At 35.0% G+C, this 16,829-nt stretch overlaps 1 protein-coding gene across 5 annotated transcripts in view; it reads left to right on the top strand.

Annotated features, from left to right (window-relative positions):
* Positions 1-16,577, top strand: part of MMADHC (metabolism of cobalamin associated D) — a 39,980-nt gene extending 23,403 nt beyond the window's left edge. For 2 of the 5 annotated variants that reach the window (XM_030324803.1, XM_030324801.1), the window contains 6 exons: positions 4,143-4,178; positions 5,822-6,039; positions 8,600-8,705; positions 9,269-9,399; positions 13,439-13,525; positions 14,273-14,812. In XM_030324803.1, the coding sequence (XP_030180663.1) occupies positions 4,143-4,178; positions 5,822-6,039; positions 8,600-8,705; positions 9,269-9,399; positions 13,439-13,525; positions 14,273-14,467 (773 nt within the window). In that variant the 3' untranslated portion in view covers positions 14,468-14,812. Of the gene's footprint in view, positions 1-4,142; positions 4,179-5,821; positions 6,040-8,599; positions 8,706-9,268; positions 9,400-13,438; positions 13,526-14,272 lie in introns of all 5 variants that reach the window. The other 3 variants (XM_030324800.1, XM_030324804.2, XM_032594408.1) reach the window with 3 other exon arrangements.
* Positions 16,578-16,829: the final 252 nt, after the last annotated feature.

The following is a 16,829-nucleotide window of genomic DNA, read 5'->3' as shown; positions in this document are numbered from 1 at the left end:
GATGTTCAGATCTTTTCATGTGTCTTTTGACCATTGTCTTTGGAGAAAATGTCTGTTCTCTCCGTGTTTTAATTTGATTTGGCAGGGCAGGGTGGGGGGAGGCAGGTGTTTGATGTTAAATTATGTAAGTTCTTTATATATGTTGTATATTATTATTCTCTTATCAGAAACATTATTTGCAAATGTCTTCTCCCATTCAGTATGCTGCCTTTTTTTTTTTTTTTAATTTTTTTTTAACGTTTATTTATTTTTGAGACAGAGAGACAGAGCATGAACGGGGGAGGGTCAGAGAGAGAGAGACACAGAATCCGAAACAGGCTCCAGGCTCTGAGCACAGAGCCCGACGCGGGGCTCGAACTCACGGACCGCGAGATCATGACCTGAGCCGAAGTCGGCCGCTTAACCGACTGAGCCACCCAGGCGCCCCAGTATGCTGCCTTTTTGATTTGTAGTCCTTTTGTTGATAGTTTTCTTCACTGTGCAGAAAAGCTTTTTATTTTGATATAGTCCCAATAGTTTAATTTTGCTTTTGTTTCCCTTGACAAAGGATATCTAGAAAAATGTTTCTGTGGCTGATGTCAAAGCAATTACTGCCTGGTTTGTTTTTTTTTTTTTGTTTTTTTTTTCCTGCCTGTCTTCTTCTAGGAGTTTTATGGTTTCAGCTCTCACATTGAGACCTTTAATCCATTTTGAGAGTATTTTTGTATATAAGAAAGTGGTCCAGTTTCATTTCTTTTGCATGCAGCTAACCAATTTTCCCAACACTATTTGTTGAAGACTATCTTTTTCCCGTTACAAATTGTTGCCTCTGTTGTAAATTAATTGACCATAAAAGTGTGAATTTATTTTTGGACTCTCTATTCTGTTGCATTGATCAATGTTACTGTTTTTGTGCCAGTGCCATACTGCTTTGATTACTGACTTTGTGGTGTATCTTAAAGTCTGGGATTGTGGTACCTTCAGTTTTGTTCTTTTTCACAATTGCTTTGGCTGTTAAAGGTTTTTTGTGGTCCCATACAAATTTTAGGATTATTTGTTCTTGTTCTGTGAAACTTCTGTTGGTAATTTTGGTAGGAGTTGCGTTAAATCTGTAGATTGCTTTAGATAATATGGACATTTTTAACAATATTGGTTCTCCAAATCCATGTGCATCACATATCTTTCAATTTGTTTGTGGAATTTTCAGTTATTTTATCAATGTTTTACAGTTTTCAGAGTATGAGTCTTTTACCTCTCGGTTAAGTTTATTCCCAGGTATTTAATTCTTTTTGGTGCTATTATAAATGGGATTGTTTTCTTAATCTCTCTCTCCTTTTATTAGTATATAGAAATGTAACAGATTTCTGTGTGTATAAACCATATATACACATATATATATTGTGTATATATATGTATATGGTTTATACACACATATATATTGTGTGTATATATATATGTGTGTATATGTATATATGATGTGCAATTGCTGGTGTGTGTGTGTATATATACACACTTATGTGATCCAGCAATTGCACATCTAGATGTTTACCTAAACAATCCAAACATACTAATTAAAAGTGATACATGCACCCCAATGTTTATAGCATTATCTACAATAACCAAATTATGGAAACAGCCCAAGTACTGTTAACTGATAAATGGATAAGGAAGATGTGGTGTGTATGTATATGTACACATATATATATATGCAATCGAATACTCCACAGCCATAAAAAAGAATGAAATCTTGCCATTTGCAGTGACATGGGTGGAGATAGCATTTGCTAAGTGAAGTAAGTCAGAGAGACAAATACCGTATGATTTCACTCATGTGGAATGTAAGAAACGAACAAAGCAAATTTTTTGGTTGCTGATTCAGTGTCATTGCTAGTAACCAGTCTGTTTATATTTTCTATTCCTGATTCAATTTTGGAAGGTTATTGTGTTTTTAAGAATTTATTCGTTTCTTGTAGGTTGTCCAAATTGTTGGCATATTATTTTTCCTAATACTCTCTTATAATCCATTGTGTTTCTGTGGTGTCATTATTTCTCCTTCATTTCTGATTTTATTTGAGTCTTCTTTCTTTAATGAGTCTGACTGAAGGTTTATCAGTTTTGTTGTTCTTTTCAAAGAACCAGCTCCTGGTTTCATTGATGTATTGTTTTTTTAGTCTTCATTTTATGTATTTTTGCTCTACATTATTTCCTTTCCTTGGCTTTGTTTGCTCTCCTTTTTCTAGCTCCATTAGGTGTATGGTTAGGCTGTTTGAGATTTTCCTTGCTTCTTTAGGTGGGCCTGTATTGCTGTATCTTCTTCCCTCTTAGAACAGGTTTTTGAGGAATCTCAAGATTTTGGACCATTGTGTTTTCATTTTTATTTGTTTGCATGTATTTATTTCTTCTTTGATTTCTTGGTTGACATATTCATTGTGTAGTAGCATTTTATTTAGCTTCCATGTATTTGTATTCTTTCCAATTTTTTTTTAACCTTGATTTGTAGTTTCAGTGTTGCAATGAGAAAAGATGCATTATGTGATTTCAGTGATTTTGAACTTACTGAGACTTGTTTTGTAATGTAACATCTTTTGAGAATATTCCATGTGCATCTGAAAAGAATGTGTATTCTGTTATTTTTGATTGGATGTTCTGAATGTAGGTTAGGTCCATCTGGCCCAGTGTGTCACTCAAAGCCATTAGTTCTTTGGTGATTTTTCTGGATGATCTATCCATTGATGTAAGTGGGGTATTAAAGTCTTCTATTAATGTTTTGCTATCACCTTCTTTTTGTTAATACTTGTTTTATGTATGTAGGTGCTTTCATGTTGGCTGCAAAAATATTTACAATTGTTACATCCTCTTGTTGGACTCTTCCCTTTATAGTACCCTTCTTTGTCTCTTTACAGTCTTTCTTTTAAAGTCTATTTTTTTTCTGAAAGAACTATTGCTTCCCCAGCTTTCTTTTCACTTCCATTTGCATGGTAATGTTTTTCCACCCCTTCACTTTCAATCTGCCTGTGTCTTTAGTGAGTCTTTTCACACAGCATTTAGGTGGATCTTGCTCTTTCATCCATTCACTCACCCATCTTACTGTTTTGATTGGAACATTTAGTCCATTTACATTCAAAGTAATTATTAGTATGTACTTATTACCATTTTGTTAATTGGTTTTGGTTGTTTTTGTAGTTCTCTGTTGCCTTCTCTTTCGCTCTTATGGTTTTTGGCTTTCTTTAGTGATATGCTTGGATTTCTTTATTTTTTGCGCATCTATTATAGGTGTTTGATTTGTGGTTACCATTAGGTTCACATAGAACATCTTATATGTACAGCAATCTACATTAAATTGACAGTCACTTATGTTTGAACCCATTCTAAAAGCATGAAGTTTTTACCCACCCCCACATTTTATGTATGTGATGTCATACTTGACATATTTTTATTTCTGATTTTAGTGACTGATTTTTATAGATATAATTGATACTACTTTTGTGTTTTAACCTCCATACTGGTTTTATAAGTGATTAATCTACTACTTTTATTGTTTGTATTTACCTGTAAGATTTTTTCCTAATTTTCTTATTCTGTGTTATGGCCTTTTCTTTCCACTCAGAGAATTCCCTTTAAATATCATGCCATTCCTTTCTGGCCTGCAGTGTTTCTGCTTGGAAATCAGCTGATATCCTTATGAGATTTCCCTTGTATGTAACTATTTTCTTTGGAGGTTTAAAAATTCTCTTTATCACTCCTTTTTCCATTTTAATTACTATATGTGATGTTGTGGACCTCCTTTGGTTGATTTTGCTAGGGGTGTTCTCTATGCTGCTGGATCTAAATTTCTGTTTTCTTCCCCACACTTGTGAAATTTTAAGCCATTATTTCTTCAAATAAATTTTCCATTCCCTTTTCTCTTCTCCTTCCAGGATCTCTGTTAATACAACTGTTATTATACTTGATGGTGTCATTGAGTTCCCAAAGTTTCTTCATTTTTTTTATTTTTTTTTTAATCTCCTGTTCAGTGTGGTTGCTATTACCTTGTCTTTCCAGTCACTGATCCATTCTTCTTCCTCCTCAACAATGCTATTCATTCCCCATAGTGTATTTTTTATTTCAGTTGTAGAGTCAATCTCTGACTGGTTCTTTTTATATTTTCTGTCTCTTTGTTGAAGGTCTCAACGAGATGCTACACTCTTTTCTCGAATCCAGTAAGTATATTTATGAGCATTTGAAATCTTTAGCAGGCATATTTTTTATCTCCGTTTCATTTAGTTCTTTGCTTGGTATCATCCTGTTCTTTCATTTGGGACATATTCCTCTGTTTCTTCATTTCTGTGTTTGTTCCTATATATTTGGAAAGTAAGATACATCTCTCTTGATCTTGAAAGTAATGGCCTTATGAAGAAGAGATCTTGTGGTGCCTTGTAGCACAATGCCCCCTCTTCTCCAGAACTGGGCATTTTAAGGTTGTCTTTTATGTGGGTTTGGTGTACCATACTCTTGTGGCTCAGCTGCATTTGCCTTCAATCCATTTGGCTGCAAATGTCCATTTTGCTTGTGTGGGCAGGGTTTGGTCCCTGTCCAGTTCAGAGCCTGTTTGGGGCAGGAAAGGGCTTGTAGTTGGCAGCATCAGTGATCAGTCCAGATGCCTACTTTCAGCCCATTTGCAGGGGCTGCACAGAAGTGCAGGGTACTTTCTGTTTTGTTTGAGAGGCTCTTTTGGTTGGTGTGACCAACAGATGAAATGTCTGTCAGACTAGTGTGTGTAGTCATCTTCTCCACTCGCCATGGCAAGAATCACCTTGGAGTGATGATGGTCACTGTCAGGGCTGCTTACAGGATGAGAGACCTTGCCAGAGCTGTGTTGCAGGCACTCTTGCCCAGTGGAGCTGGTTGAATAGATTAAATCAATGCAGGGGTGAGCACTCAGTGTTAGCAGGCTATGTGGAGAGTGTTTACATTGGTTCCTACAAATGTCTGGGTATCTAGGCTGCAGTGGGAGTGAGAGGAATTGCACCTGCCAGCTCTTGTGTTCTCAGAGAAGTTTCCTACAGATCCTTGTTTTTCCAACACTTCAATACAGGTTGAGATTAGTTTTAAAAAAAAATTTCCTTCATGTGTACCTCAGGCACTTTTCAAACTGCTGGTTCTATGCTGCCTCTAAGTGGGATTGTTTGTTACATTCTCTATTTAAGGGTGGGAACTCAGTTTCCTATCACCCTCTGGCTCTCCCAGAGCTAAACCCACTAACTATAAAAACTCTTAAAGTTAAGCCCCACTGAGTTTCAAAGCCAGATGTTATGGGGACTTGTCTTCTTAGTGTGGGTCCCCCATGTCTGGTATGGGGTCTGTTCCTCTCCCTTCTCTGTGTTTGTCTCTCCTCTTTGGGGTTAGTCTCTCAGAGTAGTATGGTTTCCAGCTGCGTCTGTGCCCCTTCTACCCTGATTGGCCTTTTCTCTATGATTAATTGTGCAGTCTGTTCTGCCAGTGTTTGGCTTATTTCCTGGTTTAGCTGCACTGATATGGCTGTTAACCTAGGTGTTTCTGTGTTAGGGGGTGAGCTTAGGATCCTCCTCTGCTGTCTTCCCGGACTCCTTCCAAGATTTACTATATTCTTTTTATTGACTATTAGGTATTACATAGTATGGATTACTGTACTTTATTAAATCCTTCTCCTTAGAATTGACTTGCCTATGAGCTGAAAACAACACAAAACTAATTTATATTCACACAGGAAAGCAAATTCCAAAGATCTATCGGTTTTATAAAAAATACCTAATTGGAAGAAGAGTATTCTTTCAGTCCACCAATGCACTTGAGAAAATGGATTCATTTTGTTGTTCCTCTTCAGGCTCTCGAACAGTATGGCCTGATGAAACTATGGGCCCATTTGGACCTCAGGATCAAAGATTCCAGCTTCCTGGGAACATAGGTTTTGATTGTCACCTCAATGGGACTGTGTCACAGAAGAAAAGCCAGGTTCATAAAACTTTACCTGATGTTCTAGCAGAACCTTTATCAAGTGAAAGACACGAGTTTGTGATGGCACAATATGTGAATGAATTTCAGGTAAATTGTTAATATCCTTTATTCTGTTTTTCTAATTATTAACACTATTAATTTCTGACAACTGTGAGCATGTTACTTGAATTGAAAAAGTTTTTAAAAATACCTACTTAATTCCAACATTCTCAGAAACAACATATATAGTTTTTAAAAACTTGGCACTGTTCTATACATAATGTTGGCTATATAATTTTACTTTAGATTACAGTCTCTTTGGGGTCGCTTGGGTGGCTCAGTCAGCTGAGCATGTGACTCTTGATTTCAGCTCAGTTCATGAGATCAAGCCCCATGCTCAGTGTGGAGCCTACTTAAGATTCTCTCTCCCTGTCTGCCCCTTCCCTGCTCGCTCTTTCTTAGGAAACAAAAATAGAAAAATTAGATTACAATCTCTTAAGTAAATCTTCAAAAATACATTGTGTAATAACTGCTTATTCAAATATAATTTAGTTATTTCTGTATTACTAGAAATAGAGATTCCCTGTTTTTTGCTTTTATAAATAATTTTTTTGTGGAGCAAATTCCAACTAGATTTACACTCCTAGGCATTTAAAACTTAAATGCCTGAGAACTCTGAAATTCTTGAGATACAGTAAACTAAAAAAGATAGACTTAGAAAAATCAACTTCTGAGGTTTTTTTTTCTTTTTTTTTTTTAAATTTTTTTTTTTTTCAACGTTTATTTATTTTTGGGACAGAGAGAGACAGAGCATGAACGGGGGAGGGGCAGAGAGAGAGGGAGACACAGAATCGGAAACAGGCTCCAGGCTCTGAGCCGTCAGCCCAGAGCCCGACGCGGGGCTCGAACTCACGGACCGCGAGATCGTGACCTGGCTGAAGTCGGACGCTTAACCGACTGCGCCACCCAGGCGCCCCTTTTTTTTTCTTTTTTAATGCATTTTTAAACTGGTATTGCAGGGGCAACTGGCTGGCTCAGTCGGTAAAGCATTCAACTCTTGATCTGGGCATCTTTGAACGCAAGTCCCATGTTTGGCATAGAGCTTACTTTAAAAAAAAAAATTAAAACAATAAACAAACTGGTATTGCATTGTTGCTCACCTAAATGGAAAGTTACATGCGATTCAGAGTGTCTGCCAAACTCCTGATCCTCATCATTTTTTGAATTTCTGCAAAGTTTCAGGCTGTTTGATCGAAGCCATAATATTAAGGAACAGCCCCTCACAATTACTATGGCTTATATCAGGTAACCTAACATTTGGAGACAGTTGACCTCTCTTGACACTTTTCTGTCTGCCTGCCAAACATCATTATTCCTTTAAAATACCCTAGATTTTATATGTTTAATACTTAGGGGTTTTTCCACCCCTCTGAAAACCTGTCCTCACTCCCATGTTATCAGTAACATAAGTGACTTAGTCATTCTCCCACTGTCCCAAGATAAGAATTCTGCCAAACTTGGCTCCCCTCTCTCCCATATCTCCATATAGAGTGACAAAATTACATTGCTTCCATCTCTGATGTAGCTTTTTAATTATTTGTGTCCTTTCAGTCTCACTAATAAAGCCAGAGTTCAAGGCCTCCTTATCTCTCCTCAGTTCTTAGAGGCATTATAGTGAGATGGACTATGGGGATAGGATAAATTTGGCTTCACAGGTGTTTGCTCTTTCACTTAATTTTTTGACCTTGAGAAAACTACTTAAATGTTTCTTTATATGTAAGATGGGGATAATAATAATACCTAGCCCATAAAGTTGCTATGAGGATTAAATGTGAAAATGAACACAAAACACTTAAATACACTAAGTGACCCGTAAATATTTTAATTGCACCATTCTCTTTAACCATTGCATATGCTTGCACTGTTTATCTCTTGCTGGACTATTTTTTCCTCCTCAGTTTCTAACCTGCTTTACCTAGTATTCTTTACAAACCACATAATACACATTAATTAACATGTAGCTCAAATACGAGGATTTCAACCTTTTCCTGATTTCCCCCAGCAAAGCATTTCCCCATTTAGACTGCCAAAAGACTTTCTTTGTAACTCTGTAGCACTTTTCATATTGCATTACATTTATTTGTTCATGCTGATTTTCTTCTATTAGCTCTTTTATACCTAAGAGTGAAGACTGGAATTTTTTTTTTTTTCTTTTTAACCATTGTAGGGCTGCTCTTGTTAGCTGATGTGTAGTAGGTGCCCAGTAAATTTCAGATGAATAAAAGCCTCATCCTGTAGGAGAATTTATGTTTAATCATGTTATTTTGTTAGTGCTATTTTCCCCCATTTTACAGGTTATAGAACAAAAGAAAGGACAAGTAGATATCAAAGTATCAGACAGGGTAACGTTGTAAGACATAGTCATGGCATTTTAGTTTCTTAGCCAACTTCTCATACCAAGTCTTAGAATATTAATATATTTATGTGTTCATTTTTAAATTTTCAAATCTTTATTCATCATAGAGAAAAGTTTGGGTATATAACACCATTACCCCACAGCCAGTTAACTAGAATTATTTCTAAAACCTTTCCAGGAAAGACAAGTTTATAACAGACCATATATTTTATTTGAACTCCAGATTTTATTTATATTTCTCATTCTTCTTAGGGTAATAATGCACCTGTTGAACAAGAAATCAACAGTGCAGAAACTTACTTTGAAAATGCCAAAGTAGAGTGTGCAATCCAAACATGTCCAGAATTGCTGCGAAGAGGTATATTGTGCTTTTATACATTTTTACACTCATGTGTACTACTAGGCAATGTCACTAATTTTCTAATGTGTTAAATAATGTATTCCATAGGAATTGTAATACTTTGTAACTGAATACTGTAATGTGTCTGGTCAGAAAAGATTACGTGGCCGAGGTAAGGTCTTCCAAATGTCCCCTGACATCTGACCTCATGCTGGCATTAGATAAGAATAGAATTTTTAGTGACTTTTTCACTGAAGTTATTCTCCTTTTTATTACAGCTGTAATTTCTTGAGCTAATACCTAATACTGAGAAAAATCATAATAAACTTTTTTTGAAAATTGTAAGATCAATAACAAGTAACCTTTACTTGCTCTTCAGAATTGATAGTAATATTTCAGCCCATCCAAGAGCTGAAGTTAATTAAAACTTCATTTCAGTATCCTTTCCAAAAATAATGTGCATTTATAAATCCAACTTGGTATCACAATAATTTAACTTAATCACCATGTTTCTAAAGAAGTACTTTTATACACTGCTTCTTACAACAAATTCTCCCTGAAATTTTTATTGTTATTTATAGATTTTGAGTCACTGTTTCCGGAAGTAGCCACCAACAAACTAATGATTCTGACTATAACACAGAAAACCAAGAATGATATGACTGTTTGGAGCGAAGAGGTAGAAAATGAAAGAGAAATGCTTTTAGAAAAGGTAATTCTTGGGGGCTCCTGGGTGGCTCAGTCAGTTAAGTGTCTTGACTCTTGGTTTCATGTCAGGTCATGATCTCACAGTTCATGAGCCCTAGCCCCATGTCAGGCTGTCTGCTGACAGCATGGAGCCTGCTTGGGATTTCTCTTTCCCTCTCTCTCTGCCCCTCCCCAACTTATGTGTGGTCTCTCTCTCTCTCTCAAAAAAAATAAACATTAAAATTAAAAAAAAAAATTCTCAATTGCTGACAATTTTATAATCTTATTTAAATACCAACATTTTAAGGTGATGGGTGTCTTTTTAGCCTTTATTCTCTGCTAATATATTTCAGTACTAAAGGACTTTTACATCTTTTCTGAGCATAAAAATGCCATGACTTTTTTGTAGTTATCTTTGAAAAACTTAGATTCTGTCCAGTAGTTCAATTTTTAAAAATTTATGTTTTAGGAAAATTGAAAAATACAGTAAAAATGGCAAAAAAGTAAAACTCTTCATATCCGTATCTCTCTTTAAAGTATGTCAAGTAAGGGGCGCCTGGGTGGCTCAGTTGGTTAAGCATCTGACTTCGGCTCAGGTCATGATCTCACGGTCCATGAGTTCCAGCCCTGTATCAGGTTCTGTGCTGACAGCTCAGCCTGAAGCCTGCTTCAGATTCAGTGTCTCCCTCTCTTTCTCCCCCTCCTGCCTCACACTCTGTCTCTGAAAAATGAATTAAACCTTAAAAAAAAAATTGTTTTTAAAGCATGTCAAATAAAAAGTGGAAATTACTCCAGTTTTCAAGGAATAATCAGTAACTACATACAGTACAGTGATAACATATTATAGACCCATATTTTTTTCCTGTCCTTTTAACCAGGTGTTTTGACACCCTTCCATAGCATTACACATAGATTTCATACTATGTAAAAACTGCATAAAATTGCATGGGCAAACTATAAATTAATTACTTTAAAAATTCCCTTAGTAATTTATAAATTTAAAAAACTTTGTCTATTATAGGCAGTGAAAAGTATGTGCATAAACATGTATGCCCAAATATAAAATCGGTAGATTCCTAAGTAGGGAATTACTGAATCCGGGGGTAATTTAAGTTTTGATAGATGGTGCCAATTTGCCCACCAAATAAGATTCTCCTTGTATATATCCTGTCATGCTAGCTTACCCAGAATATTAGCGTTTCTTTTCATTTTCACCAACCTGAAAAATGGTAAATGCTAACTTAAAGTCTTAAGAGTTTGATGTTGGGTTATATCAGTTTCTACAAGATAGGAAAACATTTCTTTGCCCGAGTGACAAGTCAAGATTAACTCCATTAGGCGCCTTAGCTAACTATAATTGAAAAAATTCCCTTTACTAATTTTCAGGTAAGATATTAGGAATTATTTTATGTTTTCCTTATGACTGGATGTATGGTTCTTTTCATTAGTAAATTATAATTCACATACTCAACAGAATGTTTTAGGATAATGACTTCATCATACTAAAATGTCCCACATACAGCTTTACTAATTAAATTTTATGTAGTAATAATCATGAGCAAGTTATATGCTAGTTAACAAGGAAGTTACAGAGAGGGCAGGCCTTAAGACATTATCTGATTTTAAAGAGATCTGAATTTAGAGAGTTGAAATTTAAATAGACAATAACTCAGACATTTTCTATTTACATATTAAGGCAGTATCTAACATATACATTTACCATTACTGTCATTTAGTCACTAGAGAGCACTCACATGTGCATTGAATTATTGGTCCTAATTTCTCATCAGTTAAGGATTCTGAGCCTCATTTGATACTGACCCCAGTATAGTTGTGAGTTTTTTGTAACCAGTTTCAGGGCTTTGAAATGCCATGTTATTTTTAATTTTATAATGATTAAAGCTATTTTCTACAAAAAAAAAAATTTTTGTTTTAGATACGTTAGTGGTTATTTTAGAACCACACATAGTTGACTGTCCCACTTCTCTTGTTCAAATCTGTTGTAGTTTTTTTCCACCAGATGTCAGTGTTTGCTGTTGATGTGCAGAAATCTAAAGAGAAATACTTAAACTGATTCTTTTTATGATACTTTGGGATTCTTTAACTTTTACAAACGTTTGTATTGTTTTGTTCTCCTTGTTTTGTGTATGGCAGATCTGTTCATTAAATTGATACACTTTTTAATTACTTTTCTAGACCATATTCAGTAGTTTTCCTAAGAAATAGGATTAATGAAATGCAGTAATATGTGTAAATATTAAGTGTGAAAATAACCTAAAGAATTCAATTTTTATTTAATGTTTTTCGTTATTTTACAAGAAAGTGCTGGGAGAAAGTAAGTTAGCTTAAGTTTCCTCTATAGCATGGATCAGCAAACTTTCTGTGAAGAGCCACATAATAAATTTTTAGGCTTTATAGGTCATAGTGTCTACCCTTGTATTGTTAAAGTAGTCATAGACAGATATGGATATATTCCAATGAAACTGTTAACACATACAGGCACCCAGCTGGATTTGGCCTTCAGGCTGTAAATCGCTAACCTCTTATTTTAGGATATGGCCCATCTTCCTAAGGCTTAGACTTCTGGGCATCTCAGCTGAATGCCAGATGTGCTCAGCAAGGTCTGATCATCCTATGTTGTCCAGAAATCCACGTTACTTAGGACTGCACAACCCTGATAACACCATTGAGCTCTCAGGCCCCAGCTGGCACTCTGTGTGAGACAGATTCCTCAAGAAATCTCACCTTGTGAGTGCACAGTTCTGCCCTTGGCTACTGAACCAGGGTGAATTGCTCTGTGGACTGCTTGAGAACCCCAGTGTGCATCTTTCTTCCAGTACCCTAACCCACAAATTCCAGATACTTCCGCAGTCCAGAACTTTTGCTTTCTACCTCCTTGGCTTAGTGACACCATCACTTTGGGATCTTTTTCTTTGCCCTGTGACAAACAGTGTTCCAGACAGAGAGCTGGAACAAATATGGAAATCACTTGACTTGTTGCCCTTCTCCACAAGATTACAGTTTTAATTATTATTCAGGATTTAAAACTGTTGTATCTTACATTTTAGTCGGTTTTACAGCTTTTAGCAGGTGTTCACCAAATAGCAGATAACGTTTGGCATCTGTTATTCTGTTAATGGCCAAAAGTGGAACTGTGCCCTTGTTTTTAAACATTCATGGTTTGTCCTTTTTTTCTTTTTTTTAAACACTCTGATCTGGTCCTAATATTTGTTACTTTTTCACTGTTTAGTCTGATAAAGCTAATAAAGACATCATAGGAATTACAAATGAGAATGGAAAGACCAAGATTTTAAATAAGATATACAGACACATGGTCTGTAATAATTATGTCCTGTACAAAAAATACAGAAAGGTATAATGTGTATCATGACATGTATCATGACCATGAGTATGGATAGATGTGTTTTTGAAAGACACACATTTTTTTTTTTTTTAATTTTTTTTTTTTTTTCAACGTTTATTTATTTTTGGGACAGCGAGAGACAGAGCATGAATGGGGGAGGGGCAGAGAGAGAGGGAGACACAGAATCGGAAACAGGCTCCAGGCTCTGAGCCATCAGCCCAGAGCCCGACGCGGGGCTCGAACTCAGGGACCGCGAGATCGTGACCTGGCTGAAGTCGGACGCTTAACCGACTGCGCCACCCAGGCGCCCCGAAAGACACACATTTTTAACATATGAATGAATAGTTCATGTCTTTTCATTATGAATATTTTGTTTTCCCTTTCTTACACTATAATACAAAATAGCAATTATATTTTCTAATTCATGACAAATTTGGGAGTTAACAGCACAGAACTGATTAGAAATTTTTCATAAAACAGGAAGTAATTTAGAAGAAAAATACACAATTTAGACTTTTTGAAGGAAGTAAAAGTGTAAATGAACGATCAATCTTTTGGACTTGTAAAAATCTACAACTAATGATAAATTATGCTGTAATCTTATCCAATTCTCTGAAGCAAAAGATATTTAAAAATTTGTTAAAAACTAAAACCCACAGAGATGCTATCTTCAGCATATTTGTGTCTTTTTTTAATGCAGTTCATTAATGGTGCTAAGGAAATTTGCTACGCTCTTCGAGCTGAAGGCTATTGGGCTGACTTTATTGACCCATCATCTGGTTTGGCAGTGAGTAATTACATTTTGAAAGCCAGATTAATTTGAAGTAGGAATGTTTTTTATTGTAAAACTATTTACAGTATAAAATTGTTTATAACTTTGGTAGAAATAGATGATTTAAGACTTTTTTTTTAACCTCACAATTTTACCCAGAGAATGCCACTATGAGTCAGTTGCATTCACAACCTTTGAGGGACCACTATCACTTTTTATTATTTTTTACTCTAATAAATACTATTTGATTTATATTAATGAATTAGTGTGTTTACTGTTTGACAGTTACAAATTAGCATAGCTTAAGGAAGAAAAACTTAGAATTAAAATATGGGTGTTATTAAATATTTATAAATGTTAACTTCCAAAAAATTACTTTTCCGAAATTATACTTTGAAAAAAATAAGAACCACTATTGTCACCCACATTCTGGGTGTATCTTTCAGTTACAGGTAAAAATGAAATTTTTTGTAGCTTATTTTCAAAAAGTAACATGTAGTGTAGACTAGAAATGAAAAACTTAGTTTAATTCTAGATGTTTGGTTCTAGATAACGTGTATTTGCTAGATTATTGGTTTCACATTTCCAGAAGGACAGGTATTAGATGAAGAGGTGTTTGGTCACATGCAGTACCTAAACTGCCCTTTTTATTTGATTTTTTTTAATATTTGGGGTGTTAAAATAGATACATATTCATGTTTGCATAAAAACTGTTACATCATTGCCTTTCTTGCTAATGAATATGATTTTTATTTCCTCCAGTTTTTTGGATCATATACAAACAACACTCTTTTTGAAACAGATGAACGCTATCGACATTTAGGATTCTCTGTGGATGATCTTGGCTGCTGTAAAGTGATTCGTCATAGTCTCTGGGGTACCCATGTGTTTGTGGGAAGTATCTTCACTAATGCAACACCAGATAGCCATATTATGAAGAAATTAGGTGGAAACTAACAGCAGTGTCAGCTTACTGGCAGTACTATTTGTACATCACATTTGGGTTGATCTATAAACACTGTCAAAAGCTTAAATTTTTAAAATTTACTTATTTCTGGGTATTTATTTCAACATTTATGGGTTTACAGCATTGGCAACTGGTTTGTGATTTTTAAATCTCAAATGTTCATTCATATTATCATTGAGTACATGTTGATCACATCCATGGATGTGGATGTGGTAATTAACATGTAATCAGGACATGATCTCATATTGTTATTTCTTCCCTTTATTGGAAAAACCTGTTATTTTTCTCTAAAAATAAATCACATTTGGTTATGACAGTCTGTTTTTTCATTGCAATATTTTTAAGTTTTAGTTCTTTTAAAAGATGTGGTTTTTAAATAAATGCAGTTGAGAATTCTAGATTCATTGTAGCTTTAAATTTTCTTTATTACCTGTTAAGTGTTATGGTACAGGTGTATTACTTTGAAGTAGTGTCTGTACAGGAAAAGAAGAATAAGGGTAATACTACAATATCAATCTCATAAATACTTAAATGTAGTTTGTTTTGACAAAATTTGCCTCAGCAGCTAAATCAAATATATTTCTCCATTTTAGCAAGAGATAGAAACTATGATACTTTACAGAAATGCCTCATTTGTGGCTTTTTACAGCATTTTAAACATAGCATCATCATAGATTTGTGTGGCTTTTGCCTGTAGGAATAGAGACAATCTCAGGAGAACCAAGTAACTTTTACCAAATCAATTAGTGAATTGGATTTTTTCTGTATTTTTCAATTAAGTGACTTTTTAAAAGGAACACATGGAGATGATAAATTTTATTTCACACCTTGATTTAGAACTCTGCTTAGCTAACATGTAACTAAGTGTTGATTCAAAGAGAAATGGCTACAAAGTTTTCATTCATTATGAAAAATACAAAGCAGTATACCATATATAGCCTAGCATTGTGGAAAATATTGAGGTATATATGCAAAAAAGTGCACCTATCATAAGTGCTCAATAAATTTTCATCTATGTAAGCAGCACCCAGATCAAGACAACATTACTGGCTCTTCCTCCTCTCACCTGCTGCATAAATTGGTTTTGTCTGTTTTCATGCTTTATTTGTATGAAACTATATATATAGTATGTTCACTTTTATGTCTGGCTTTCACTCAGCAATAGGAGATTTAATCCTTATCATGTATAATTATAAATCTGTTTGCATACCTTTTGACTTCTCAGTGGTTCTGAATTGGAGCAGTTTTGCCTCATGGGAAATTTAGCAATGTCTGGAGATATTTTTGTCACAACTTGAGGCAGGCAAAGTGGAAGGGGTGCTACTTTAGACATCTAGTAGGTAGAAGCCAGGGATGCTGTTAAACATCCTACAGTGCAAAGGACAGCTCCCACAAAAAAATAATTACTTGGTCCATGGCCTTGCAGCACTCTGTTTCTAATGTGCATGTTACTTATTCAGGCATTTCCCAACTTGCACCATTGTTTGAGCCATGTTCTCTTGAAGTATCAACACTGGCTTTAACAATTAGGAAGTGCCATCTACTGGTTAAAAAGATCCTCGGGCTGTGGTTCTGTACTGTGTGCGGGTGCCAAGGCTTCTTTTATCATGTTGCTTTGTAACAGTTTCCAAAAACAACATGAGAAGCAGTAACTGCCAGTTAAATTTTTTTTTCAGAAATGTTACTGGTAAGATTCAGTTTTGGGAAATATAATCCAAGAGAATCTTACTGATAAATAGTAGAAAGTAGTGGACTTTTATGGACTGCAATAAGAAAAACATCAGTTTGATCATTTTTCACTTATTCAATGGACCCCATAAAGAAATCCATAAAATTATCCATCTTAAATATAAATTTGCTATTTAAAATGAAGGTGAGCCTTTGAAATTTAGACCTATCACTGAGAAACAGGTTTTGTTGTGAAATTTGTATTTTGACAAGAACTGAGGAATTTTTATATAGATGTTAACCGTGGGAAGGAGTCATTCCAGTCATCTGACCCACATCCCTCATTTTGTAATAGACAAAATGGAAACATATAGGAGCATGCATCGTGTTACACAACTAGTATTAAAACCCAGCACTGGAATTTGGAGTGATTCCAGTGTGTATATATATATATATATATATATATATATATATAGTGTGTGTGTGTGTATGTATTTCTATTTTGGCTCTTCATGGTCATTGTCAAGTTTATTAACTGATTAAAAATATCAAAGAGCTGTTGAATTTAAACCAAAAGAACTTTCAGGTTAACACTGTTGCCACATTTCATAGATAAAGAAACTTCAAATTTCATTCTGTTGAACTCTGCATGCTCTGAATTTCTTTGAAAATGTATTGAAACCT

The sequence above is a fragment of the Lynx canadensis genome, chromosome C1 (genome assembly GCF_007474595.2).
Source record: "Lynx canadensis isolate LIC74 chromosome C1, mLynCan4.pri.v2, whole genome shotgun sequence".
Taxonomy (NCBI): domain Eukaryota; kingdom Metazoa; phylum Chordata; class Mammalia; order Carnivora; family Felidae; genus Lynx; species Lynx canadensis.
Note: the sequence above shows the minus strand (reverse complement) of the source record. Positions and strands in the feature narration are given on the sequence as shown.